The 24719-nt window shown below is 35.5% G+C and overlaps 1 protein-coding gene and 1 long non-coding RNA gene across 6 annotated transcripts in view; one reads left to right on the plus strand and one right to left on the minus strand.

Annotated features, from left to right (window-relative positions):
• The window catches only part of LOC128778290 (uncharacterized), a 32779-nt gene extending 28300 nt beyond the window's left edge, over positions 1-4479 (plus strand). The window contains exon 3 of the long non-coding RNA XR_008423814.1: positions 4408-4479. This is a non-coding gene — a long non-coding RNA (uncharacterized LOC128778290). The remainder of the gene's footprint in view (positions 1-4407) is intronic.
• Positions 1-24719, minus strand: part of ZFYVE16 (zinc finger FYVE-type containing 16) — a 53898-nt gene that overhangs the window by 16721 nt on the left and 12458 nt on the right. For 4 of the 5 annotated variants that reach the window (XM_019462886.2, XM_019462888.2, XM_053907240.1 and 1 more), the window contains 12 exons: positions 23573-23680; positions 19772-22017; positions 18035-18131; positions 15094-15255; positions 12490-12632; positions 10047-10422; positions 8472-8594; positions 7607-7762; positions 6799-7023; positions 3682-3764; positions 2793-2897; positions 1834-1981 (listed from right to left, as the gene is read on the minus strand). In XM_019462886.2, coding sequence (XP_019318431.2) covers positions 1834-1981; positions 2793-2897; positions 3682-3764; positions 6799-7023; positions 7607-7762; positions 8472-8594; positions 10047-10422; positions 12490-12632; positions 15094-15255; positions 18035-18131; positions 19772-22017; positions 23573-23642 — 3934 coding nt within the window. In that variant the 5' untranslated portion in view covers positions 23643-23680. Of the gene's footprint in view, positions 1-1833; positions 1982-2792; positions 2898-3681; positions 3765-6798; positions 7024-7606; positions 7763-8471; positions 8595-10046; positions 10423-12489; positions 12633-15093; positions 15256-18034; positions 18132-19771; positions 22018-23572; positions 23681-24719 lie in introns of those variants that run through there. The other variant, XM_053907242.1, reaches the window with a different exon arrangement.

The raw sequence follows: 24719 nt of genomic DNA on the forward strand, positions 1-24719 counted from the left end.
TTTGTCTCCCTCTCTCTGCCCCTTCCCCACTTGCGCTCTCTCTGTCTCTCAAAACTAAATAAAAAATTAAAAAAAATTTTTTAAGTGTAAGGATGATGTGTGTGTGTATTTGCTTAAATATACATGCAAGCAAAAATTTTTCTGAAAGGATGTACAAAAAATTGATAACACTGGTTTGGTTGCCTGTGGGGAGGAAAAGAGATGAGCTTCACGGTCAAGGGAAGAAAGGAGGTTTTACACTGTAGATATTTATACCTTTAAAATTTTATAAAATATATACCTATTCAAACAAATATTAAATAGTTGTTGAGTTTCAATAACAAAAGTGTTAATGACATGTTAAATTAAAAATATAAATATCCAGTAAAATCTTCTACTTAATAGATATCTACTAATATAAGAAGGAAATATGTTAATGTCAACAATGGCCATACCTTGGCACTATTTTTTCTTTTACTATTTTTTAAAACATATTCTCTAAACTTACTGTAAATATATATTACCTTTATAATCAGAGGCAAAAATTTTATTAGCAGCTAGAATATCAGACTTTTAAAACTTTATTTTTTATTTAAAATACTTAAAAATTCTTTTAAGTTTATTTACTTATTTTGAGAGGCAGCGAGAGAGCAAGGGAGAGGCAGAGAGAGAGGGTGAGAGAGAGAATCCAAAGCAGGCTCTGCAGTGTCAGTGTAGAGTCCAACACGGGGCTCTACCTTACAAACTGTAAGATCATGACCTGAGCCAAAATCAAGAGTCAGACAGTTACCTGATGAGCCACCTGGTGCCCCCGTTTTTAAAAATACTTTTTAAAAAATATGTATTTTATAAAAATGTATTACTTTTATGAAATACTCACTTTCACTTAACTTTCAATTTGTTAGGCCCTCTATTGCAAGGATTTGGCAATCACAGTAGTCATTGAGGCCATTCAGCCAGAAGTGAGAGTAATGACACTCACATAAGCTACTCTACCACCTTTACCATTTTTATATCCCCAGCCACTTATAATTTTATAAATCATTCTCGGGGCGCCTGGGTGGCATGGTCAGTTAACCTTCCGACTTCGGCTCAGGTCATGACCTCATGGTTCATGGGTTCAAACCCTGCATCAGGCTCTGTGCTGACAGTTCAGAGCCTGGTGCCTGCTTTGGATTCTGTGTCTCCCTCTCTCTCTGCCCCTCCCCAACTCACGCTCTATGTGTCTCTCTCTCAAAAATAAGTAAACATTAAAAAAAATTATAAATCATTCTTCATTCTTTATCCACCCTGTACTCCCCTAAGAAGAGTTGAAGCAAAGAGCAAACAAAGGTGACAAACACCTCATTCCAGAGAGAAATTACTGAAAATAAAATTCATACCACATGGGATAAATTAAACCTGAAGATATCAAAATAAATATAATGTTTAACCTTTAAACCTAATGTAGCCCAAGAAAAAAACACAAATTAGAAGCAATTTTTAATCTCTGTAGCTAAAATTTTATTTTTTATTTTATTTTATGTTTTCTTTTATTTTTGAGACAGAGAGAGAGTGTGAGCAGGGGAGGGGCAGAGGGAGACACACAATCCGAAGCAGGCTCCAGACTCCGAGCTGTCAGCACAGAACCCAAGGTGGGGCTCGAACTGGTCAACCGCTAGATCATGACCTGAGCCGAACTCAGACACTCAACCGACTGAGCCACCCAGATGCCCCTGTGTAGCTAAAATTTTAAAGCAAACTGTATTATCATCATCAATTCAGCAAATAAGTAAAATATATATATTTCCCCTTTGGATGGAATTCCATTTATTGAGGTCCTTTTATAGATCAATACTAGGAACCAACACTTACCTTTTCTAGGATGGCCAGTGGCACTGTTGGCCTGTGTTTGATAAATGCCATCATTCTGTATACAGACTAGGTGAGAATCTGCTTCAGTACTAAAACTAGCTCCAATGCTAATGACATGCTCATTAGAAGAATTTATAACTTTCATCACCTGGGGGAAAAAAACCACCATTTAGAAACACTATTAACATGCTATGTCCTTATTAGTTACAATCATTCAAAGGGCCACATTTCCAACCAGCTTCTAAGCTTCTTCTTTATTATCAAGCTTTGGTCTAGACAACTCCCTGAGAATGTGATAGAAACCAATGTTTTAACATAAAATCACCTCAATTAACAGATAAAACAGTAAAGGGGCACCTGGGTGGCTTAGTCAGTTAAGCCTCTGACTCTTGATTTTGGCTCAGGTCATGATCCTACTGTCTGTGAGACTGAGCCCCAAATTGGGCTCTGCCCTGAAAGCGTGCACCCTGCTTGGGATTCTCTCTCTCCCTCTCTCTGTACCCCTCCCCTGCTTGTGTGCACTCTCTTTCTCGGTCTCAAAATAAACATTAAAAAAAATAGTAAAGAAAAAACAAATCCCTTATTAGGAAACAAATCTAAAATTTCAAAAATATTGGGGTGCCTGGGTGCTCAGTTGGTTGAGCGTCCGACTTCGGCTCAGGTCATGATCTCGCGATTTGTGAGTTCGGGCCCCGCAGCAGGCTGTGTGCTGACAGCTCGGAGCCTGCAGCCTGCTTCGAATTCTGTGTCTCCCTCTCTGCCCCTCCCCTGCTCATACTCTGCCTCTCTCTGTCTCTCAAAAATAAATAAATGTTAAAAAAAATTTTTTTAATTTCAAAAATATTATTTTTTGCCATTATGTATTAGACAGTCTGATTCAAAACAAATTTAACACACCTTTAAAGAAATCTAATGTTCAATAATTATCTTCAAAATCTGCATGAAGAAATTAAACTTACATCATTGTATTTTTTCCGAGGTATTTTTATGCAGCTCTTCCCCATTTCCATATGAATCAATAGCTGGTCTATGGTATGCAAGGTATACTGGTAATTTCGAAGGTCCTACATATAAAATAATGACATTTCCATAAACCTTAAACTATCCATGAGCATTTTACCCATTCATTAAATACTTTTTTAATAATGTCCATCATTTTAAGACTTGTGATATATAACTATCAAAATGCCATACAGAAAGTAGTACCAACTTGAAAAACCAACTAATTCTCCTAGCTACTCCACAATAGTAATAAAGAATATCATTCTCAGGAAAAATTCTGTAGTATTTAGGGGTGATGTCCTCTTTCTAATTATAAATCTTCCAAAATAAGTCTTCAAAGTAAACATGTATAAATTAAAAATAAGTCCACTCAAAAAAAAAAAAAGTCCAAATACTTTTTTATGGTTACAAATAAAACAATTATTTAAATTAAAGGTAGAAGGGAACCTGAGATTATCTAATCCAATCCTTCCTATTACAAATGAGGAAACTCAGGCCACAATTTGCTCAAAATCACCAAACTGACTGACTTTACTAACATTGTTACTAATTACTTTTACTAACACTTCAATAACTGTGTAGATCTCACATTACCTAAATGTGTTAGCAATGCAGCAGAATGAATCAAAAGGCAATCAGAATCAGGTACACATAAATTAAGAGATGTATTCTAAAAAGCAATCCATTAGAAACAGAGCCCATTTATCTAAATAAAGATATATTATAAACAAACTCTCATTATACCAAATATGCCAAATTAATAGAGGAAAATGCAAACATATAAAATATGCTAAATAAAATATTAAAGTTAACAATGTAAGAACACTTAATTGTTTGATTACTCACAACAAGTAAGTTCATAATAGTATGTCCTATTTCTCCAAAAAGAGGTTTTCGGCCTCTGATACTTGTTAGAGGAGCAGGATATACTATAGATAAGAAAGGAAAACTGGTTACCATCAATAAAACCCGAAAAAAGTCTTGAATTTATTACTTCTAATTCTCATTTTTCAAAGATTATGGATAGATACCACCCAATCAGTTCTCTGGGGAAAGTGAGAGATACATTAACCCATAGTGTGTATTTACTGGAGGCTACACTGAACTGCAAACTTTATATACATTATCTTATTTAAGCCCTAAAACAACCCAGTGAGGCAAGTATGTCTACCCATACTTTACAAATGGGAGAGGAGAGACACAGAAATTAATAAAATTGTCTATGGTGACTAAGTTAATCACCAGTGAAACAGATTTGAAATTAGGCTTGCTTCATTCCAAAGTATTTAATCTTTTCATTATACATGTTGATTTCACAAAACGATAATGGCTGGAAAATTAGTGATCTGATATACCCCTATAAAGTTCTGACAATTTAAACAGAAATGAATAATTCAGGATTTTTAAGACATTTAAAATTAATATTCAATTGTGCTAATTTACAGATGGTAGTAAACTTTTATAGTTCTTGGGTCAGCATGATAAAAGGGGTACACAGAGTCAAAAAAATCAATGCAGAGCAACAGAAGAAAGGTGGAGTCTATCACCTAACTACTTTTCTCTTCCTTTAAGGCACTATAAATATTATTCACCAAAAGGAAAAGGTATTTGGTTAGCAGTGCAGCACGCTTCTGGAAGAAAAGGTAAGACATTTCTATAACAATAAAAAGCAGAAAACATTTTAACTTTCAGTTCTCAGCCTAGTTCTTAAACAAACCTCTCTCATACCTGTCATACAAATATTCTTTCTTAATATTCTAAGAAAACACATATTACCTGACATTATCTATTTTTAAAATTTAAGTCAGAGCAACTCACATCTTTGCTATTACAAACATACTTTTTGGTTTTTAAAAGGACAACTATGTTATTTAGAGGGCAGAGGGTACAGAATGGAAAAAGACACAGATGTTAGTGGTAAAAGACATTAAAATGATAAGTGATCTGATTAAGATAAATGATGACTTTTCACTCCATCTTTTATGAATGAGGGAGCATCCTTTACAACTTGAAGTAATTTTTTTTAAATTTTTTTTTTACATTTATTTATTTTTGAGAAACAGAGTGAGACAAAGCGTGAACGGGGGAGGGGCAGAGAGAGTAGGAGGCACAGAATCTGAAGCAGGCTCCAGGCTCTGAGCAAGCGGTCAGCACAGAGCCTGATGCAGGGCTCGAACCCACGAACTGTGAGATCATGACCTGAGCCGAAGTCGGACGCTCAACCGACTGAGCCACCCAGGCGCCCCTACAACTTGAAGTAATTTTATTTGAAACAGTATTTTCAAAGGTTATGGCTTATTTAGAAAGACAACGTTCTGTCAGGGTTACAAAGGGATCTCTTAAATCACCTAATCCAACACTGAATGATAATCCAAACAAACGGTCTCAATGCAAATGTGTAGATAATCCCCACTTTCTACTACTATTTCTAATAATTACTGCTTTCAGACCATTATTTCTATCCTTTAATCTTGGAACTCTAACTTTTGTCATTAAATTTTCCATACATCCATTTTCTCTAACACACACACACACACACACAGTACTTCCAAGTTCATGCCTAAAGAGGCATGGACACCATGCCTCTTTATATCTAAAATCCACCAATACATAAAGAACTCAGAAAACAGCTAAAACTAATTAACTTCTATGTATGTACAGGTTTCTCCCTCATCCAAGTTTGCTTTAATACCACTTTGCTTTTACAAAAGACCTATGTGACTTCCTGTTTTCACTATGAAACAGATTTTTGTGCTTATGAAGTGGTGATAGCTTCTTTCCTTTATGCCATTTTGGCTTTAAAAAGGTTTTATAGGAATGTTCTACTTTCAGGTAGCAGGAAAAACCTGTATAACTCATGATTTTTATCCTCATCATCACTAAACAGCTATCATAGCTTTTGGGCTCCAACCCCTGTGATCTTCTGATAAGTCCCACAAGTTGCTCCATGATTTTGCTTCTTTGAGCATGAGAAAAACAGATTTAGTATCTATAAGTGATACTAACCAAAACACTGGCCAAAGTTATATATTATATGTTCCATAACGACTTAAGGTTATATATTGACCTAACTTCTCATAAAAATAGCATTCAAATATTTATATCAGAGACAAAATATCAGGCTGAATGTATGAAATAACTGACACAGAATTAAATTTCTTAAGCTCTGTAGTTTATACAATAAAAAACCTGAAATAAAATTTACTTTTTACATAATAGCATCACATATCACATGTTTAAATCCTAAATGGTAAAGACCTCCCCCTAAAATCAAACAGCATAATAAATTTGCCAAAGAGGGAGATTTATATCTCACTGAATTTGCCCATCTTGAAATATTTTATAAATTTTATAAACCCCCTACATTTAATTTTCCTCCAAGAAAATACCTATTTTAATTAAATTATAATCAAATACCTAAAATTTCATTAGATATATTTTACATGCAATAAATAATTTCTTGAAAAAAGTCAGGGATGAAGGGTGGGAATTCAAAAAGTTTAACACCAGAAATTATTTCAACTTAGAAATAACCATATACATAAACCCAGACCATTATTTCATAATCTTTCATGTTTGGTTTTATGATGTACACAAATTTAGAGGGGAAATCATTTACCTTCTTAAAATATAGGAAATGTAACAAAATGTACTCCCTACAGTATATGCTTTTAAGAAAACTTTTCAATGTTTTCTATGTTTTGTTCTAAAATTTAAAAACAAATTTTTTTAAGGTAAGTTAATATAGCTATCAACATCTAAAACTTCATGATATACCAAGGTTGTCTAGACAGTTCATTTGGTAGTAGAGAAAGGCTGTTTTGGAATTTTAAAAATATATCAAAACAAAAGTAGTCCCCTTAAATCCATTAAAAAATTGATTTTAATGATATCACTGAAATTCTTATTTTACATTTAGTACATATGAACCTATGTGATTTAACTTATTATTCTAAAACTTACCTTTATATTCTGCACCCAGTCTCAACATTAAACGCATAGGAAAAACCTTTGCCCAGGGAATCTCTAGCTTCTGGATAAGAATTCCACAAAGAAAAGGATTACTTGGTAACAGGAGATCATCAAGTTTCTGAAAAGTAGGTGTAATAAACAGAAATCCTCCATGATCCTTGCTACTGAGAAAACTCTCAGTAAAAGTTATATTGTCCAAGTTTTCTATGTATTTTCCTAGAAATAAAATCATTAATAAGAAGATTTTTAAATTGTTCTGAGAGGCATTCTAAGTTTGAATGTTGCAGTATAAACTTTCTTAAATAAAAGCAATGTAGATTTTTTTTTCTTATTTCCACTCTTGAAGCATCATCAATTGAGTAACTTATGTGTACAAAGCTCAGTTATTCCTGGAGACTGAGAATTGTGAACAAAATTTTGAAAATGTTTCTAACCACAGGTGGTTTAAAATTTTTCTCTGCACTGCATGACCAAGTGAAAATTCTTATCTCCCCCAATCCTACACAGATAGTAAGAAAACAATATAGACATATATAAAAAAATGAAGGCAAATATATTTCCATTTTTAAAATTAAAAAAAAAAACTGTTTAAAGACACTAATTACATAAAATGCTAGATTTAAGGTGACTGAAAATGATGAAAATTGAAAATGACTGAAAATGACTGAAAATCTTTTAAGACATCAGCAATCTCTTCACAAAATAAATCTTTAGCACAGTTAGCATAGCCAAAAGCATAAATGCCTTTAATTAATTTATCCATCCCCTGGTCTGAACAGTTCAAAATAAAATGCTATACCTTTTACAGCATCCTTATAGATGGTGATAAATAGTTTGAAGATGTCGGTCGGAATAGCATCTTCATTTGGCAAACATAATAATAGAATAATTATTTCTGCCTGTCCCAAGCCATGCAATCCATTGGTTGAGAAGTACCAATATTTGTCTGAGGAATCTTAAGTGATAAAAGCATACAACTATAAATGTCAACTTCTTTTAACCACAGAAACTAATGTAGTTGTCCTTTGCATGAAGCACAACTTTTCAAATTCCTTATTTTCCCAAAGTTCTCCTCACAAAAAAAACACTTTAAATTATATAAGATTAATGTAAAAGAAAGGATGAAAGATTATCTTATAGAGTCAATTAATAAATAACACTAAAATAAAAAATAAAATACAAGATGCACTAATATGCTGAAATGTAGTGGGTAAGAATCAATTAAGTTTGTTTCAGAGAATGAAACGCTGAGAGATGCATTGTTAAGTACTGAGGATTATTTACTTCCTTACTTTTAATTAGGTCACATGTCACTTACTCTAAAACTGTCTTTATTGCTATTAAATCAAGATTCTTATTTAATTACCAAATTTCAATTCATCTAAAAGCTATATGAAACACAGTCAATTATATCTTTAATATCAAAATATAGCTCAGCTAGGAGCCCATAAGCTTAACCTAGCACTGACTGAAAGACACTAGTAGAAATCTTTAAGCTTTCATTTCAAGTTCCACTGAATATAAATCTAAAAAATCTATATTCCTTTGTGGCTAAAAATTCAATACCCAATGCTTACTTTTTATAGTTGCCAGTCAAAATTCAATTAATTAATTTCAGAAATTCTGCATACCAATTAGGCAAAGAAAGATTAATCATTACTTACAAAATACTATCTTGACATTCACAAGTAGATTAGCATTTAAGACAAATGTAACAGGACGAAAACTTTTGCTTTCAAGAAGCAAAATGATTTGCTCATGAGATGGGTGTTCTTCTATTACAGGCACTAAATCATGAAAGTAACATATTCGTTAGAATATAACTTCCAGTTAAATATGCTTGCAATAAAAACAAAAAAACACATTTAGAAATCCTTCAATAGCTTGATCAAACTTAGTAACAAAAGCAAACCCATTTCATAAAAATCAGTCAATGCCCTGGACAACTATTATTATGTACTCATTCTTTTCTATTTATGTAAAGATATTAATGCTATAATACATATAAGCCCTGACATAGTATATTATATATGTAGTATATATGCAAATACGTTGATTAAACAGCATATTTATGCAATTTTAAAACACACATTTTTGTAACGTGGATTCCAGACTGCCAGCCACTCTATTTATAAATTCTGAAATTTACAACTCTTGAAAGTACAGCTTTATAACTCTCAAATTGTACATACTGCTTGCTGCCGTATGCCCTATGTCAGTGACCAAGTGTCAAAAAACATCTTGATATCATCAACAGGAAAACAAGCAAAGTATAGGACTTAAGGTATTTCTGCCACTACAGGCAGGTTCATGAAATAGCTCCTACTGACAGAACAGAGATCCTAAGCTTTATTCCCCTATATTATGATGCACAGAACATAATCATTTCATGTTGCAGGATGCAGCATAATGCCTGGGGTGACAAGGATGTATCCTAGGGAACTACTCTGAGTTGGGAGCTAGCCACAGAAACTCCAGCTTGAAAAGGACCTTAGGGATCGTACAGGTTCTCTTCTTTTACACAGGAAACTGAAGCCCATAGAGATTAAATAACATGCTTCAAGTCATAGATGTATTAAGTAGTAAATGAGGAACTAAAGTTCCTAGTTTGTTGTCCAATCCAATACTCTCTTCTTTGGGCGCTATGCTCCTTTAAAGAAAAATGATATGGGGGGAGGGGGGCAGGGGAAAAAATAACAAAACCCTAACACAATGGAAATATTTTCAGGACTAAAAATCAATGAGTTTCCCTGTTGAACTAGACTTTTGCCTCATTCTAAATTAGGGACTCAAGATGTCATAAATGAATCATATCCATTCAACTCAAAAGTTCAGATCTTTTTAGAATTTGTTTTCACATAATAAGACTTTTTGTAAACTTAAGATACCAAGCCATAGTACATATTTCAACCAAATTGTCTAAGCCTAAAAAGTACATTTCATACATCACAAAATTCACCAGTACATTCTTTCAAAAAAACCCTCTTTTAAAATTTAAATAGGGGCACTTGGGTGGCTCAGTCGGTTAAGCGGCCGACTTAGGCTCAGGTCATGATCTCGCGGTCCGTGAGTTTGAGCCCCGCGTCGGGCTCTGTGCTGACAGCTCAGAGCCTGGAGCCTGCTTCAGATTCTGTGTCTCCCTCTCTCTGACCCTCCCCCGTTCATGCTTTGTCTCTCTCTGTCTCAAAAATAAAATAAATAAATGTTAAAAAAAAAAAATTAAATAACTGCTATCCTACCTGATCCCTTTTCTCCAGATGCAACCATAAGAGGGGGCAAACTGTCCTCATCATTAGGTAGAAGACTAATCTTATTGCAGACATTCTTGTCAATATCACACAGTAACCTATAATCCGAAGTACTAGCAACAGGTAAATTGCTGTGAACTAAGACATCAGTAGGAGTAGGTGGTCCCTCAATTTCTGCAAAAACATCATCATTTAGTGTAAAAGAACAAGAAGTAGGTAACCCCTCAGTTCCTGTGTTTATAGGCAGTTTTTCCACAGATGGAACCTGAGAAATAGGACTCCGAATTATGTCACTTGTAATCTCTCCTATCTCATTGTTTGCTTTCTCCACTGCAGTAGAATGGGCATGATCCACTGTGTTTACTGTCTGTAAAATATGGAATTAAAAAAACAAAACAAAACACATCAGTTCATATTCTCTGTTCAACTGTGAAATGTTAATCGCTATAACCAAAGATACCTTTTTAACAAGAATAAATAAAACCAAAATGGGCTCGGAAATTCTTCAGAAGCCAAATTTGCCAAGAAACAGTACCATTTTGCTTCTTTAAATTCTGAAGAGTAAGACTTAACTTTACTATATCATATACTCAGTAGGTGTTAATGACTTTAATTTTATAGACTAGAAAAAGGAGGCAAGAAGAACTTCAGGATCCTGTACCATATCACACACTAAGCAAATTTAGTTCAACTAAACTCTCCTGACAATAGCCAAAAAGCCTTGGGTGTGGGGCGGGGACCAAGGGAGAGATTAGCAGGTAAAGCAGGGAGGGGAGTGGTTAGGAAGCAGAGTGGTAGGTATATTCCTCACTAGTAACCACCAATAAACAACATTTCAAGCTGGCTTCAGTAAAGCCCCTTTCTTTTTGAACTGGCCAAAGCTGAGTCATTATTAAATGAGAACCAGTTTGAACTCAAGTAAATCTTACTAGCCTGTTTAGAACTTTTATTTTGTTAAAATATCAATTGAGGGTAGGTGTTAGCTAAGAAACATACTTTGGGTAATTATGGCTATTTGTAAATTCTAGCTCATGAACCCTGACAAAAAAGCATAGGTTTATATGCTATGTGAATTTAAACAGAGTAGGATACATAACAATCTTGTCTACACCCAGGATAAATCAGGTAACTGGCACAGAGTAGATGCTCAATAAATTTGTTTACTGAGTAAAAGCATTCCAACTTCATGTATTAATACTCACTTCTATTAATATTTTGCTACTTTACAATAAGAGTTCTTAGTGGGCTGGGATTCTGTCTTACTTATCTTTTATTTAACACCTAGCATATTTGTTTAAATGCAAACATAAATACCACTATCAGATACTTTATTGAATGTATGAAAATCACTAAACACATATTAGTCTAAATTAAATTACTAAATCTCAGTTCTATTTTGTTACACCAGAGGTTCTTAAAACGTAAGTCAGGGGGGCGCCTGGGTGGCTCAGTCGGTTAAGCGTCCGACATCAGCTCAGGTCATGATCTCATGGTTTGTGGGTTTGAGCCCCGCGTCAGGCTCTTTGCTGACAGCTTAGAGCCTGGAGCCTGCTTTGGATTCTGTGTCCCCCACCCTCTCTCTGTTCCTCCCCTGCTTGCACTCTATCTCTCAAAAATAAATAAAGATTAGGAAAAATTTTTTTAAAAATGTGAGTCAGAGATCTCTGAGGTCCTCAAGATCCTTTCAGGGAGTCAGTGAGGGCCTAGGATTTTCTTCATATAATTTAACTAAAAGCAACATAACACAACAGACTGAATATGGAAGATGTGAGAATCTTGTATTAAGACAGACATCAAAGAATTTTGCAAAAATATGAAAGTGTCATTCCTCTCACTCAACTTTTATTTTGAAATGTCTATAAAAATACTACTTCTATTAATATGACAAATTTATTTTTAAATTAACTTTTATATTTTTCACAATTTTAATACAGGAATTATCACTAGGTATAACCCACATAACCTATAGTAGCTCTTTGAAGGTCTAAGTAAGTTTTAAGAGCATAAAGGCATCCTGAGAGCAAAAAGTCTGAGAATCATGACCTTAAACTGACATTAAAAAAGGTAAAATCTGGGGTGCCTGGGTGGCTCAGTCAGTTAAGCATCTGGCTCTTGATTTCTGCTCAGGTCATGATCTCACAGCTTGTGAGACTGAGCCCCATGTTGGGCTCTGCCCTGACAGGGTGGAACTTGCTGAGGATTCTCTCTCTCCCTATCTCTCTGCCCTTCCCTCTCACATGCATGTTCTCTTTCTCTCTCTCAAAATAAATGTTTTTAAAAAAGGTAAAATCTAAAATATATTCACTACATCATATATTTCTCACTTTAGGAAGCTCACAGTATTAAAAAAAATAAGTACTATAATAATCATGCTACAGAATATACTTAAAATAAAATCTTATTAAATCAACAAGTCATTCTTTAGATTCCTTACCAAGGGCATATCAGGCAAGAGAGGACTAACGTCTTCAGGACATCTTTTACTTCCAGATGATAATTTTGTTGTATCTGCAACCTCACCATTGGGCAGTATACCATCTGCGAACCATACTCTTTTCTGTTCTTTGGAGCATAATCCTAGGATCAGTTTATAAAGTAAAGTACTTGAATTTGGTAATATTACAATGATTTAATACTAAATCGGTCGGGAAGTGATTTCAAAAGCTTCTTGCTACCCATTGGCAAGACCTGCCTTCTCAGGATTGCAAAGGCCTAGAGAAATGACCTTTTATGATTTATCTACCCAGAATGGAAGTCTTTTCCTAATTCATAAAAAAGGAAGGAGTAACACTGGTAATTACATACTCAGAATAAGTGGACAGGAGAGGTTATATCTTTAGGACACTGGGGGCAGATTTAAAGCCTGTATTACTAAGCATACGTTTCTGAGGAGTGAGTGAAAACTGAATAAAATTTAAAGACCACAGCACAAGGTGGAAAAATGGAGTACACTGGAGGATGGTAGATAAGCAAAGAAAAACATGGAAAAACAGAAAGAAGTATAAAAAGTCTAAAAAGGGCAACAAGATCACTTGTGCATCAGAGGTCATTTCTTATTTTTAATTTACTTAACAAAAGAAGCATAATAATTTTTGTTCTTATAATATGGATATTGGATTTTATTAATATTTCCCTCCCAAATTTGGAGAAAATAATTAGCTATCAGCGTAAATATATGTTCTCTTTTATTACAAAGCATCCACAGATGGAGGTTATGAAAAAAGCTGCCAGATGGTTTTAGAATATAAAAATCAAAAGATTGGCATCTACCTTCTAGAACATAATACAGATAACACTGAGAAAACTGGCATCACATATAACTTTTGCATTATGGATAGACATTCTAAATAAGGTATCTTTTGGGGTGCCTGGGGGCTCAGTCAGTTAAGCATCTGACTTTGGCTCAGGTCATGATCTCAGGATTTGTGAGTTTGAGCCTCACACCAGGTTCTGTGCTGACAGCTCAAAACGTGAAGCCTGCTTCAGATTCTGTCTCCCTCTCTCTTTGCCCTTTCCCCACTTGCACTCTGTCTCTGTCTCAGAAATAAATAAATGTTAAAAAAAATTTAAATACGGTATCTTTCATGTATCTGCAATACTTTTATAATTTAATAATTTAGGATGTCAAGATAAGACAATATGTAAATATTTTTAAAAAATTTTTTAATGTTTATTTGTGTGTGAGAGAGAGAGAGAGAGAGAGAGAGCGAGCGGGGGAGGGGCAGAGAGAGAGGGAGACACAGAATCTGAAGCAGGCTCCAGGCTCTGTCAGCACAGAGCCCGATGCGGGGCTCGAACTCATGAACCATGGGATCATGACCTGAGCCAAAGTCAGACACTTAACCGACTGAGCCACCCAGGCGCCCCTAGAATATGTAAATATTTTTAAAGTATATTTATTCATTTTAGAGCTATAACATACAACCATATATTCTGAATCTTATTTAAGTTATAATGACAAATGGAAAACAGCTCTATTAAGAGATAAACTGAGGGGCACCTGGGTGGCTCAGTTGGTTAAGCATCCAACTTCGGCTCAGGTCATGATCTCATAGTGAGTTCAAGCCCTGCATTGGGCTCTGTGCTGACAGCTCAGAGCCTGGAGGTGCTTCGGATTCTGTGTCTCCCTCTCTCTCTGCCCCTAGCCCACTCATTCTCTCTCTCTCTCCCTCTCTCTCTCTCTCTCTCATAAACATTTTAAAAAAATGTACACAGGCTTTACTGAAGACCCTAAACCACAACAGCTGTAAAAAAAAAAAAAAGACCAGAGAACCCAAAGATTTTTAAATACGTTTTAAAAACATTTTATTGTAGTAAAATATACATTTAAAAACACATTTTTGAAGAGAGGGAGATGTGCCAGTTACTTACTTGTCTCTCAAACCCAAGGCCACCCTTCTATATAAGGTGCTCTTTGATGCCAGGCTAAAGTCTGGAGAGTGCAACTCCCAGACCCCCTTGCTGGTTGGCTCTGACCATGTTCTGCCAATAGTGTTGGTGGGAAACTGGAAGGTGGGAAGAGAAGGAATTGTTTCCAATTCCTTCCAGGATCCTTACAGCAGCAGTACCACCAGATACACGTGCATGCCATGCAATTTTCAGTACTCCTAATATCAAGCCTGGATCACTCCTTTGCTCAACTGAACACCAATTGTATGAGAGCCCTTGATGGTTCCAGGATTTGCCACTTGGTGCTCCCCCAGAAATCACAATACCAGCCACATAGTACCCCAAGCCCTGAATCCCAGTTCTGAGAACCAAACACCTCCTGGTACTCCTGCACTGAGTTCTAGAATACTGCCTTTCACCGTTCATTACCCCAACCCTATGGGTAGTGGTTGTTTCCTGCAGTTAGCAATCTCTGAGTCACTTGAGCATGCCATTTTTGCTCTTCCAGCCTTCTAACACATATACCTACCAGTTCCCCGTACTAAATTTCTTCTGATATCTAGTCTAGTCCTCGCTAGACTCTATCAAACTAGAAAAATTCCATTAAAAATTATCTTTAGTCTAAAACACAGCATTTTCTTCTAATTACCTTCAACACTTGGTTGTTTAAGTGCTGAGATCGGTAAAGTTGTAGGTGAAGGTATACTGGATGTTTGACTCTCCTGAAGAGGCTGGATGTTGGCACATTCATCAGAATGATTAGATTTAAGATTAGAACCAGTTGGACTCATCATCCTTTCGAATGCCTGAGCTATAAAGGGGAAAAATATTAAAATATTAAAATATTTTTGAACTTCAAAGTAAATTATGATAAATTATCTATTTTTTCAAGTTGTGAGGAGAAAGAACTCAATGGCTAAGCAAGAAAAAGAAGTGGCACTTGGCAAAGACAATGACCTTACTCCAGCTGGCAGCACCCTACTTCACTATAAGTTACCAATTGTCTCAATATTCTATTTAGCATATGTTTGATATCTACTAAAGGAAATAACTGCTATTTAATATGACTGTCTTGGTTTTTGTCCTTGTACCCCTACAGTCTGTTTTTGACACAGTTCAGTGTGATTCTTTTAAGACATAAATCCTATCACATCATTCCTGTTTAAAATCCTTTAATTGGTTCCCAACTGGAGTGAAAATCCCAGTTGTTACAGTGGCTCACAAGACCCTACACAGTCTACATCCCTACCTCCTCTGTCTTCCCACTTAGCTCTCTGACCTCATCTCTCACTACGATCCCACTTGCTCATTATGATCCAGCCACCAGGCCTCCTTGTTCTTCAACAAGTCAAATAAGCACTCTCCTAGCTTAGAGTCTTGGCTCTTATTCTCTCTGCCTGGAATGTTCTTCCACAAATACTCACTTTATTCTCAGCTTTATTCTCTCACTTAAGTCTCTGCTCTCACGTCATATCATAAAGCCTTATTCTGCCCAACATTAAAAAACACTACTTCTTGTTACCAATCCGGCACTATCCATCCCTCTTATAATCTTTTATTTTCATTTAGGATATTATCGCCATCTGATATCCTCTTTCCTAACTATCCATCTCTCCCCACATTCCTAAGCTCCACGAGAACAGGAAATATATTCTTTCACAGCTAGAGCTCCAAAATGCAAAATATTGCTTGAATGTTGGTGAATGATTTTTTATCCAAATAACATAGAACAGGCACTGAGAGCTCTCCCTTCAGCATTTCTCCAAACCAATCTGCTAGATATGTTGCCACTGCTACAGTCATCTTCCTCAAAGGCCACTGAATGACAGCACTCTCATGAATCAGCTTCCCCTCACCAAATAAAATCCAAACATCTTACTCTGAGTTTTGAGTAATGTCCAACTTGCCCCAAGTCTACCTAATGGCACTCACTAGCAGGCTTCCTTGAAACTTACACAGTCTCAGCACAGCTTCCTCATTATCCATAATCTCTATTTAAACTATCTTTTCTTCTTAATCCTTATGGAATCTAACAACCCTTCTTGAGCCATCTTTCTCATCTTATTTAATAACATTATTTTAAATGGTCACGTCTACCATCTTCAACCCTCAAGTTGATATTAAAATAACTTGTGTTTGTTTTCTTGTGGTGTATAAATTAATGTTAAATAGAACTGTGAGAATATATTCTAGAAGGTATCATACAGAATAAATAAAACAGATAACTAAATAACCAAATTCATTCCAAGATATTTTCTTTGAGAAACCAAAGCATGATCCCAAAATCCTACTGAGTCTCTTTAATGACTGCATCTTTTCTCCTGGTACCTTACAGTCAAAATGTTTGAATGTTCACCTAAAACTCTGACATGTCAACTCAAATAATGTTTCAAATATTAGTGGCTATTTTATTTTTTTTCAAGTAGGGAGAGAGAATTATGTGGGAGCCTGAATTCTATTCCTGAATTCTAGCAGGCTGTCTGACCACCAGCACCAGCAGTCTTCTGGGGCTACTGAAACAGCATGGGAAAAAAACCAAGACAACTATAAAGTCTTAAACTAACCTCTTCATAAACAATGTTGGTAATATGGAAATATAAAAAGTTCACACTCTGTTATCTTCCAGAGCAAGGGGCAACAACAGGGAGTAAAGTAGCTTACCTCAGGCTAACAGACTCCCATCAGAGCTTTTTGGAAAACTGATGAAAAATTTTATCTTCATTCAAAAGAGAAAAACAAATTATTATCAGGTATTTATTCTCCTAGCTCACAGGGGAAGCAGTACCTGAGCTAAAAGCACAGGTCTGGTATTGAAAAGTCCCAAGTCATATTTGCTGGGAATTAAACTGTCAACAAATCTTTCAAAATGCCAAGAAGTACTCAAAAGAGCAAATGTGTATTTGAGGGAAAAAGCACAATACAACACACACACACACACACACACACACACACACACACACACACACACTGTGAGAACACAAATAAGACTACCAAGACTATTGCTGATAATGGTAGCTAAGCTAGGGAGCCAGAAACAATGGGAAATTCATACAAACAAAATTCTAAAATTGAGAAGGGAAAAAAATATGAGACAAAATGTGCTAATACTGTGACAGTTCTATGAATTTATATATAAAATCATAAATATTACTACCTTATTTTTTATTCCCATCTTAGATTATAATTTTCTAAAGGGTGGGAACAATTATCTTGCCTTATGCTATTAGTGTGTAACACTAAATACTATTCAACAGTAACTATTCTATAAAAGTTTAGATTAAGATGATAAGGATGACAATAATGTTGACAAAACAAATAGGCAGATGAAATGCAGCATTTAGGGACTTGGTACCTGTTAAAAGTTAATGAACTGCCACTCCAGAAACTGCTTCCTTTCCGGATTGGTAGTATTAATTGTGAGAGTAGAACAAAAAGAAGAGAAACCAAGCCGTGGGATGGCCCACCTAAGCCAGATAAGTCAACACTAGGTCCTCGCCTTAAGAAAATAAAGAAGTTTTTCTTTGTCACAATCCAATTGTTTTTAAGATATATTCAATTACTGGAAGAAAATATGTCAGGTTAATACTCACCTTTACTTATAGACTCAAAGCAGACTACACATACTCTTGCTTCCTTTTCTAGATATTGCAGTTTGCACTTCCTATTACAACAGACACCACAAAAGACCTATAAAGAATAAAATATCGAATTTGGTTTTGTGTCAAGCATGTTTATACCTACAGGAGGCAGGGAGAGAGGAGGCCCAAAATCTAATTAACCAAACACCATTTTTTTGATGATATAAATAATTTTTCTAATCACCATAATCATAGATAGTTATTAAAATAATTATTTTTTGTTTGTTTTATTTCAATGAGGTTTCTGCAACTTAAAATCATATCTCTGGAGTGGCTAGGTGGCTCAGTTGGTTAAGCATCGAATTCAACTCATGTCATGATCTTGTGGTTCATGAGTTTGAGCCCCACATCAGGCTCTGGGCTGACAGCTCAGAGCCTAGAGTCTGCTTTGGATTCGCTCTCTCTCTCTCTCTCTCTCTCTCTCTCTCTCTCTGCTCCTCCCCAGCTCATGCTCTCTCACTCTCTATCAAAAATAAATAAAACTTAAAAAAATTTTTTTTAAATAATAAAAAAATAAAAATAAAATTGTATCTCTCACAAGGGGAATTCCTTTAAGTCAATTCTGTTCATTGGAAAGGAACAAAAATGTTCTTTAATGAGTAACTTTACAATTTAAAAAGTTTTCTGTGGTCCTTTATTTACAACTTTTAAAGGTAGAATGTCATTATTTTTCTAAAAGAAAAGAGGGGTGATCTGAGACCAACCCAATACTGAAAATCAATGCTGAATAAAAAATGCAATGTTGGGGTGCCTGGGTGGCTTAGTCGGTTGAGCATCCAACTTTTGATTTCAGCTCAGGTCACACTGGGGTCTGTGCTGAGCATGGAGCTGTTTGGGGTTCTCTCTCTCTCTCTCTCTCTCTCCCTCCCTCCCTCCCTCCCTCCCTCTGCCCCTCTCCCCTACTCACTCTCTTTCTCTTTAAAATAAATAAAATGAAAATAAATGAATACAAATAAAAAATTTGAAAGAATTAAATGTTATTTCTATAGGAAACCCTTAGAGTTTAGAGTCAATGCAGTCAGAATGCAAACAACGCCAGCTTCAGCATTCTGAACCTTGTGGCAACCAATTTGTTTTTCTTTCTCCCAGTATTTCCCTAGATAGACTCTCTAACACTAACTGCAAAATGGTCTTGAAATTAAGACTTCAAGGACCCAGGGGGATATAATGAATTTGGGACATCTCAAGTGTAAATGTTAGAGAGATAAAGATACATATTCTTTAGATTTCATAAAAACTAGTAATTAGTATTCCTTATTTCCCAGTATGTAATACTAACGACAATGTGACATTTATTCATTCTCAAGCAATCTATAAAATGAAAGTGTTTTATTTATTTCTACGTACGTGAAAAATAATGATTTTAAACTAAAACTTTAAATCATCTATCAATCTGTTTTGTAACATTAAATTTCATTTTAAATGTCTCAAAAGAATAGGAGCACCTCAGTCCATTATGTGTCCGATTCTTGGTTTTAGTTCAGGTCATGATCTCCCAGTTTGTGGGATTGAGCCCCAAGTCGGGCTCTGTGCTGTCAGCACAGAGCCTGGTAGGGATTTTTTCTCTCTCCTCTCTCTCTGCCCCTCCACCCACTCGCTCATACACGTGCACACACTCTCTCTCAAGATAAATAAATGTTTAAAAAAAATAAATGTTTCAAAAGAAAAACAAAGATTTTTATAACTTACTTTCCCACATGCTCGGCAGTGGTGTCGCCTTTTCGTAAAAGTAAATTTGACCTGGCAGTTCATACAGTTTGGAGCTTCTGAATCAGGAACCCAAGTAGGTTGTTTTAGGCCCAAAACCAGGCCTTCTTTGCAAGTGTTTACAGGTAGAGATTCTTCACCCACAGTTATAAAAGTGGATCCACCTTCAAAATTACTTTCTATATCAATGTAATTAGAGTTGAAGCTAACCTGAGGATCAGCTGTAGAATCAGTAGTACAAGTGGTTGGAACAATCGTATTTGTTGTGCTGGGTTCACTTTCAGGGATATTTGGAACATCTGGTTTACCTGGTTCCTTTGAACTCCCTGGTCTTGATGGAATGCTAAACAATTGCTTAGGTCTAGCCCCTCCAACATGAACAGACTGACTATTAATATCAGAGACTGATAATTCATTCATAATCTCAGATTTATTGTTAGGTAACCCTTGTTCATTTGCAATTGTACTTTTTTCCCCTAAAGAAAGGCCACCATTTGCTGTTGTATTTTGTTTATCAACTGTTTCACAAATCATATTAATACCAAGACTTTCCCCAGTAGCTCCTGTTTCAGCATTGAAATATGTATTACTGACATTTCCATCATCTAGGCCTTTCACATCTATCTGATTCATTTCAGATTTTGAGTCATTCACATTTTCTTCAAAGGCTTTTATGTTACTAGTCTGAAGATACTGTTCAGTTAGAAAGGCATCAAGTTCAGCATCACTAATTAGTGTTCCACTTTTCATACCTTCATCAATATTAAAGTAATCTAAGTCTTGCCCATTGATATCAGTGCTTAAAAAAGGGAGACCTTCACAACCATCAGGAAACTCTGGGGCATCAGCACCAGAAAGCTCCAATTGAGATTCTGTAGCTGTAGAAGAATTTGTGTTACCAGGGTAATCCAAAGATTCAACTCTGATTACCATAAGGTTGGACTCTTCCTTTCTATCTCCCACCTTTTCAATTACGTTTTCACATTTTTCCTGTTTCAAATGATCAGTCTCCTTCAACGGTTCCCCACCCAGAATAACACTCTTCTGTATTTCTTCATGGACTGTCACTGTGTCTTGTATGTTATCTTTATGTTCATTCTGTGATAAACAATCACCATGTGCTTTACTTTCAATTAATGATCCACACAAAGACCCAGGTACTGGAAGACAGGTCAATGAGGAATAGATCTCTTCATCTGAAACCTGTAAAGCTGGAGAGGAATCTTGGATTGTATCTTGATTATCTTTAAGACCTATATTTCTTGAGTCTTCTTTCGCAGATTGTTTTACAAATACAGCAGTCCTATCTTCCTGAAAGGAAAAGTCAGGTAATTTGAAATTTTCATCTTTTGAATTTGAGTCATGTAAGTATAAATCTTCATTTTTTGGAACACTGCAGGGCACAACACTTATGCAGTCTCCTTCTTTTAAACATTCTGTGGCAGCTATGACTGCCACGTCTACTTCATCTTCCACCAAACAGCTATCAGCTTTTAGTAATTCACATGGCTGGTTCTTGTGTTGTAGGTTGTCTTTGGTATCAAACATTTTAGAACTTTGTTGAGTCAAAGCAGATGGCATGTTAAAACCATCAACAACTGGTTCTAACTGATTAGAGATCTTTTTATCCTTTAAATTCTCTTTTCCACCGTAATTACATGAATCTGAAGGTGTTGTATCTACTTTTATACCCAATTCTTCAGCTCCACTAATTTCTCTATTTTGTAATTCAGAGTGGACATCATTCTGTTCCTCTCTGACAGTATTATTATCACGGTCTGTTGAAGAGGCATGAAGAGTTTCTGACACTGAAGATAAATCCAATCCAATCAAAGAATCTGCACTAGACTTAAAATCATCTGGCAATAATTGTTTAATATCTTCTTCACTATTTGTTACATGAACTAAGTTACCCATGTCACTTATCAGATCACAGACAGGTTTACTACATCGTCCCATATACAGAGGCTGGATTTCATCTGAAGTGCCACCATCCACAGAAGAAAGCAGATCAAGTCCTGTTACATTTTTTTCATTTTGTATAGAAGTTAGTCCCTCAAGTGTTTTGTTCGGAGAAATCTGATTTGTTTCATAGCATGTTTCTGATGAGGCACAACAATTAATGCATTGTTGATCCTTTGGTAGTAGCGAGGAAGCCAACTCTGAAGAAACTGAACAGTGGTTAGAATCATATACATTTTGCACATCTCGGAGATAATCTTGTTCATCTAATTAAAAGAGAGATACAATGTTATTCAGGAGAGCCAAATTAAAATTGTCACAAAGATGTTACATTTTCTAAGACTTCTAAACTGAACTTTTATTTAGACCAGAGGTAGACTACTTTCTTACAAACAGTAACAACCTCCAAAACATTTTTTTAAGATTTTTTTCTTTTTGAGTAGTCTCTATACCCAATGTGGGGCTCAAACCCTGAGATTAAGAGTCACATGCTCTGATTGAGCCAGCCAGGCGTTTCACCCCCCATTATTTTTATTTAAATTACTTGGGAGTTTTTACTATTCAATGCAAATGTCACAATGTGATAAAAGTTGCATTTGAAATAGGGGCAACTAAGTGGCTCAGTCAGTTAAGCATTGGACTTCAGCTTAGGTCATGATCTCACAGTTCATGAGTTCAAGCCCTACATCAGGCTCTGTGCTGACGGCCAAGAACCTGGAGCCTGCTTCAGATTCTGTGTCTTCCTTTATCTCTGCCCCTCCCCCACTCATCCCTCTACACTTGCGTGCTCTCTCTCAAAAGAAATAAGTAAACTTTAAACACACACACACACACACACACACACACACACACACACACACAAAAACCAAAATAACTCAGCTGCACTATAAAAACCAGACTGAGGAAGAGCTGAAAAACAATTTAACTTCTTGGTTCTCTCTCCAGTTTCCTAGTCTTCATTCTTTTTTTTTTTTTTTTTTTTTTTTAATTTTTTTTTTCAACGTTTTTTATTTATTTTTGGAACAGAGAGAGACAGAGCATGAACGGGGGAGGGGCAGAGAGAGAGGGAGACACAGAATCGGAAACAGGCTCCAGGCTCCGAGCCATCAGCCCAGAGCCTGACGCGGGGCTCGAACTCACGGAGCGCGAGATCATGACCTGGCTGAAGTCGGACGCTTAACCGACTGCGCCACCCAGGCGCCCCTCCTAGTCTTCATTCTAAAATGAGTAAAACAGGGGTGCCTGAGTGGCCCAGTGAGTTAAGTGTCTGACCTCAGCTTAGGTCATGATCTCAAGGTTCTTGTGTTCAAGCCCTGCATCAGCCTCCACACTGACAGTGCAAAGCCTGCTCTGGGTTCCTTCTCTCTCTCTCTCTCTATCTCTCTCTCTCTCTCTCTGTCCCTCCCCTACTTGTGCTCTCTCTCGCAAACAAATAAACTCAAAAAAATGGGGTTGGTCTTTATAAAATATCATTATAAAAAATAATAAAGTGAGTAAAACACTATCTCTCATAGTAATGAAATACCAATTCATGTAAAGTTTTCAAGTTGCTTTCAGCTGGCTCATATGTTGATTTTAAAGGTCTTTTAGTTAAATTTGTATCTGTAGACAAAACTAGCTTCTTTACTTCTATTTCTGGCTATTGGTTCTATTCTGTATAAGAATAAACTAGCATGTTATAATAAAACATGAACTCTTTACAGAATATAACCTTGTGACCAGAACTAAAACCAAATTTGCTAACAGTACTCTCTATCTTAGACAACTGATGCACAGACATTTAAAAATTCCATTAGTAACAAAAATTAAAAACCAACACACCTGGATTCTGTTCAAAATCATCTAGGAGTCTGTCCAAGTCACTGACTGCTGCTTTAAAATAACTGTCCATCCTACTTAAAGACTTATTCAGAATTTAATTCTCTATGCCTAGAAAATAAAAAGTCATGAAAGTTCATTTAATTCTCTAACATATAAATATTATGCCATCTACTGCATACCGAGAAACATAGTCGAGAAATAGACACAAATAAATTCCTTTGAGGAATTTACAATTTAGTTGAAGCAATTGCTTCTCTATATACAAAATGACAAGAAAACCAACTCTAACAACATAACACACTATTTAAAATTTACACTATTGTAAATTTTAAAACACTTATCTAAGTGACATGAGTTACTTAAGGTACATAATCAAAGAAGAATTCATAAGTGAATGCTAAAAATAGTTATAGGAACTTTATATCAAATAATATATATGATATGGTAATATAAAATATACCACTTACAAATAAAAATACTGCATGTAAAAACTTATGGGATTCAGCAAAAGCAGTACTTCAAATACAGCTTTAGATCCTCATGTTAGAATAGGAGAAAGACTGAAGATTAGTAAGCTAAGAACAGGAGTTAAAGAAATAGAAAATGAACATATTAAGAGAAATATAAAAAAAACTAAAAGTTAGTTTTATGAATAAAGCAGATAAATCTCTGATCTATGTCAAGAACTTCTCCATGTAAGTCTGGAGACACCTTAAAGAAATCTATCAGTGACTAATGGGATAAAATCAAAAGGACACAGGAGCCTAGTTGAAGGGGTTCCTACTGTCTTAAATAGGACAACCAAACATCAAATTAACTAAGCCTGCAAAGGACTGAACACAAATCAAATAGATAAAAAACAAAGAGATCTTAATGATACTGAAAACAAAAACAAATACCACCACTCATTAGAGGGTTGCCAGGACATAAACCCATTGCTCTGAAAGGTGATACATTAAGGGAAAAGAGCCAATAACTTATCCTTCCCTTTATTAACAAAATGTACTTTAAGTAGTTGCTGAAGGAAAGTTCTTTAGGTAAGAATCTCAGGTAATAAATGCAGATGTATATTAAAATTTTTTAAATCATCTCTTTGCAATCCTTAATGCAAGTAATAGACTAGGCAATGGCTATCAATGGATGTTAA

The sequence above is a fragment of the Panthera pardus genome, unplaced genomic scaffold (assembly GCF_024362965.1).
Source record: "Panthera pardus isolate Hobbes unplaced genomic scaffold, ASM2436296v1 HiC_scaffold_2, whole genome shotgun sequence".
Classification (NCBI taxonomy): Eukaryota; Metazoa; Chordata; class Mammalia; order Carnivora; family Felidae; genus Panthera; species Panthera pardus.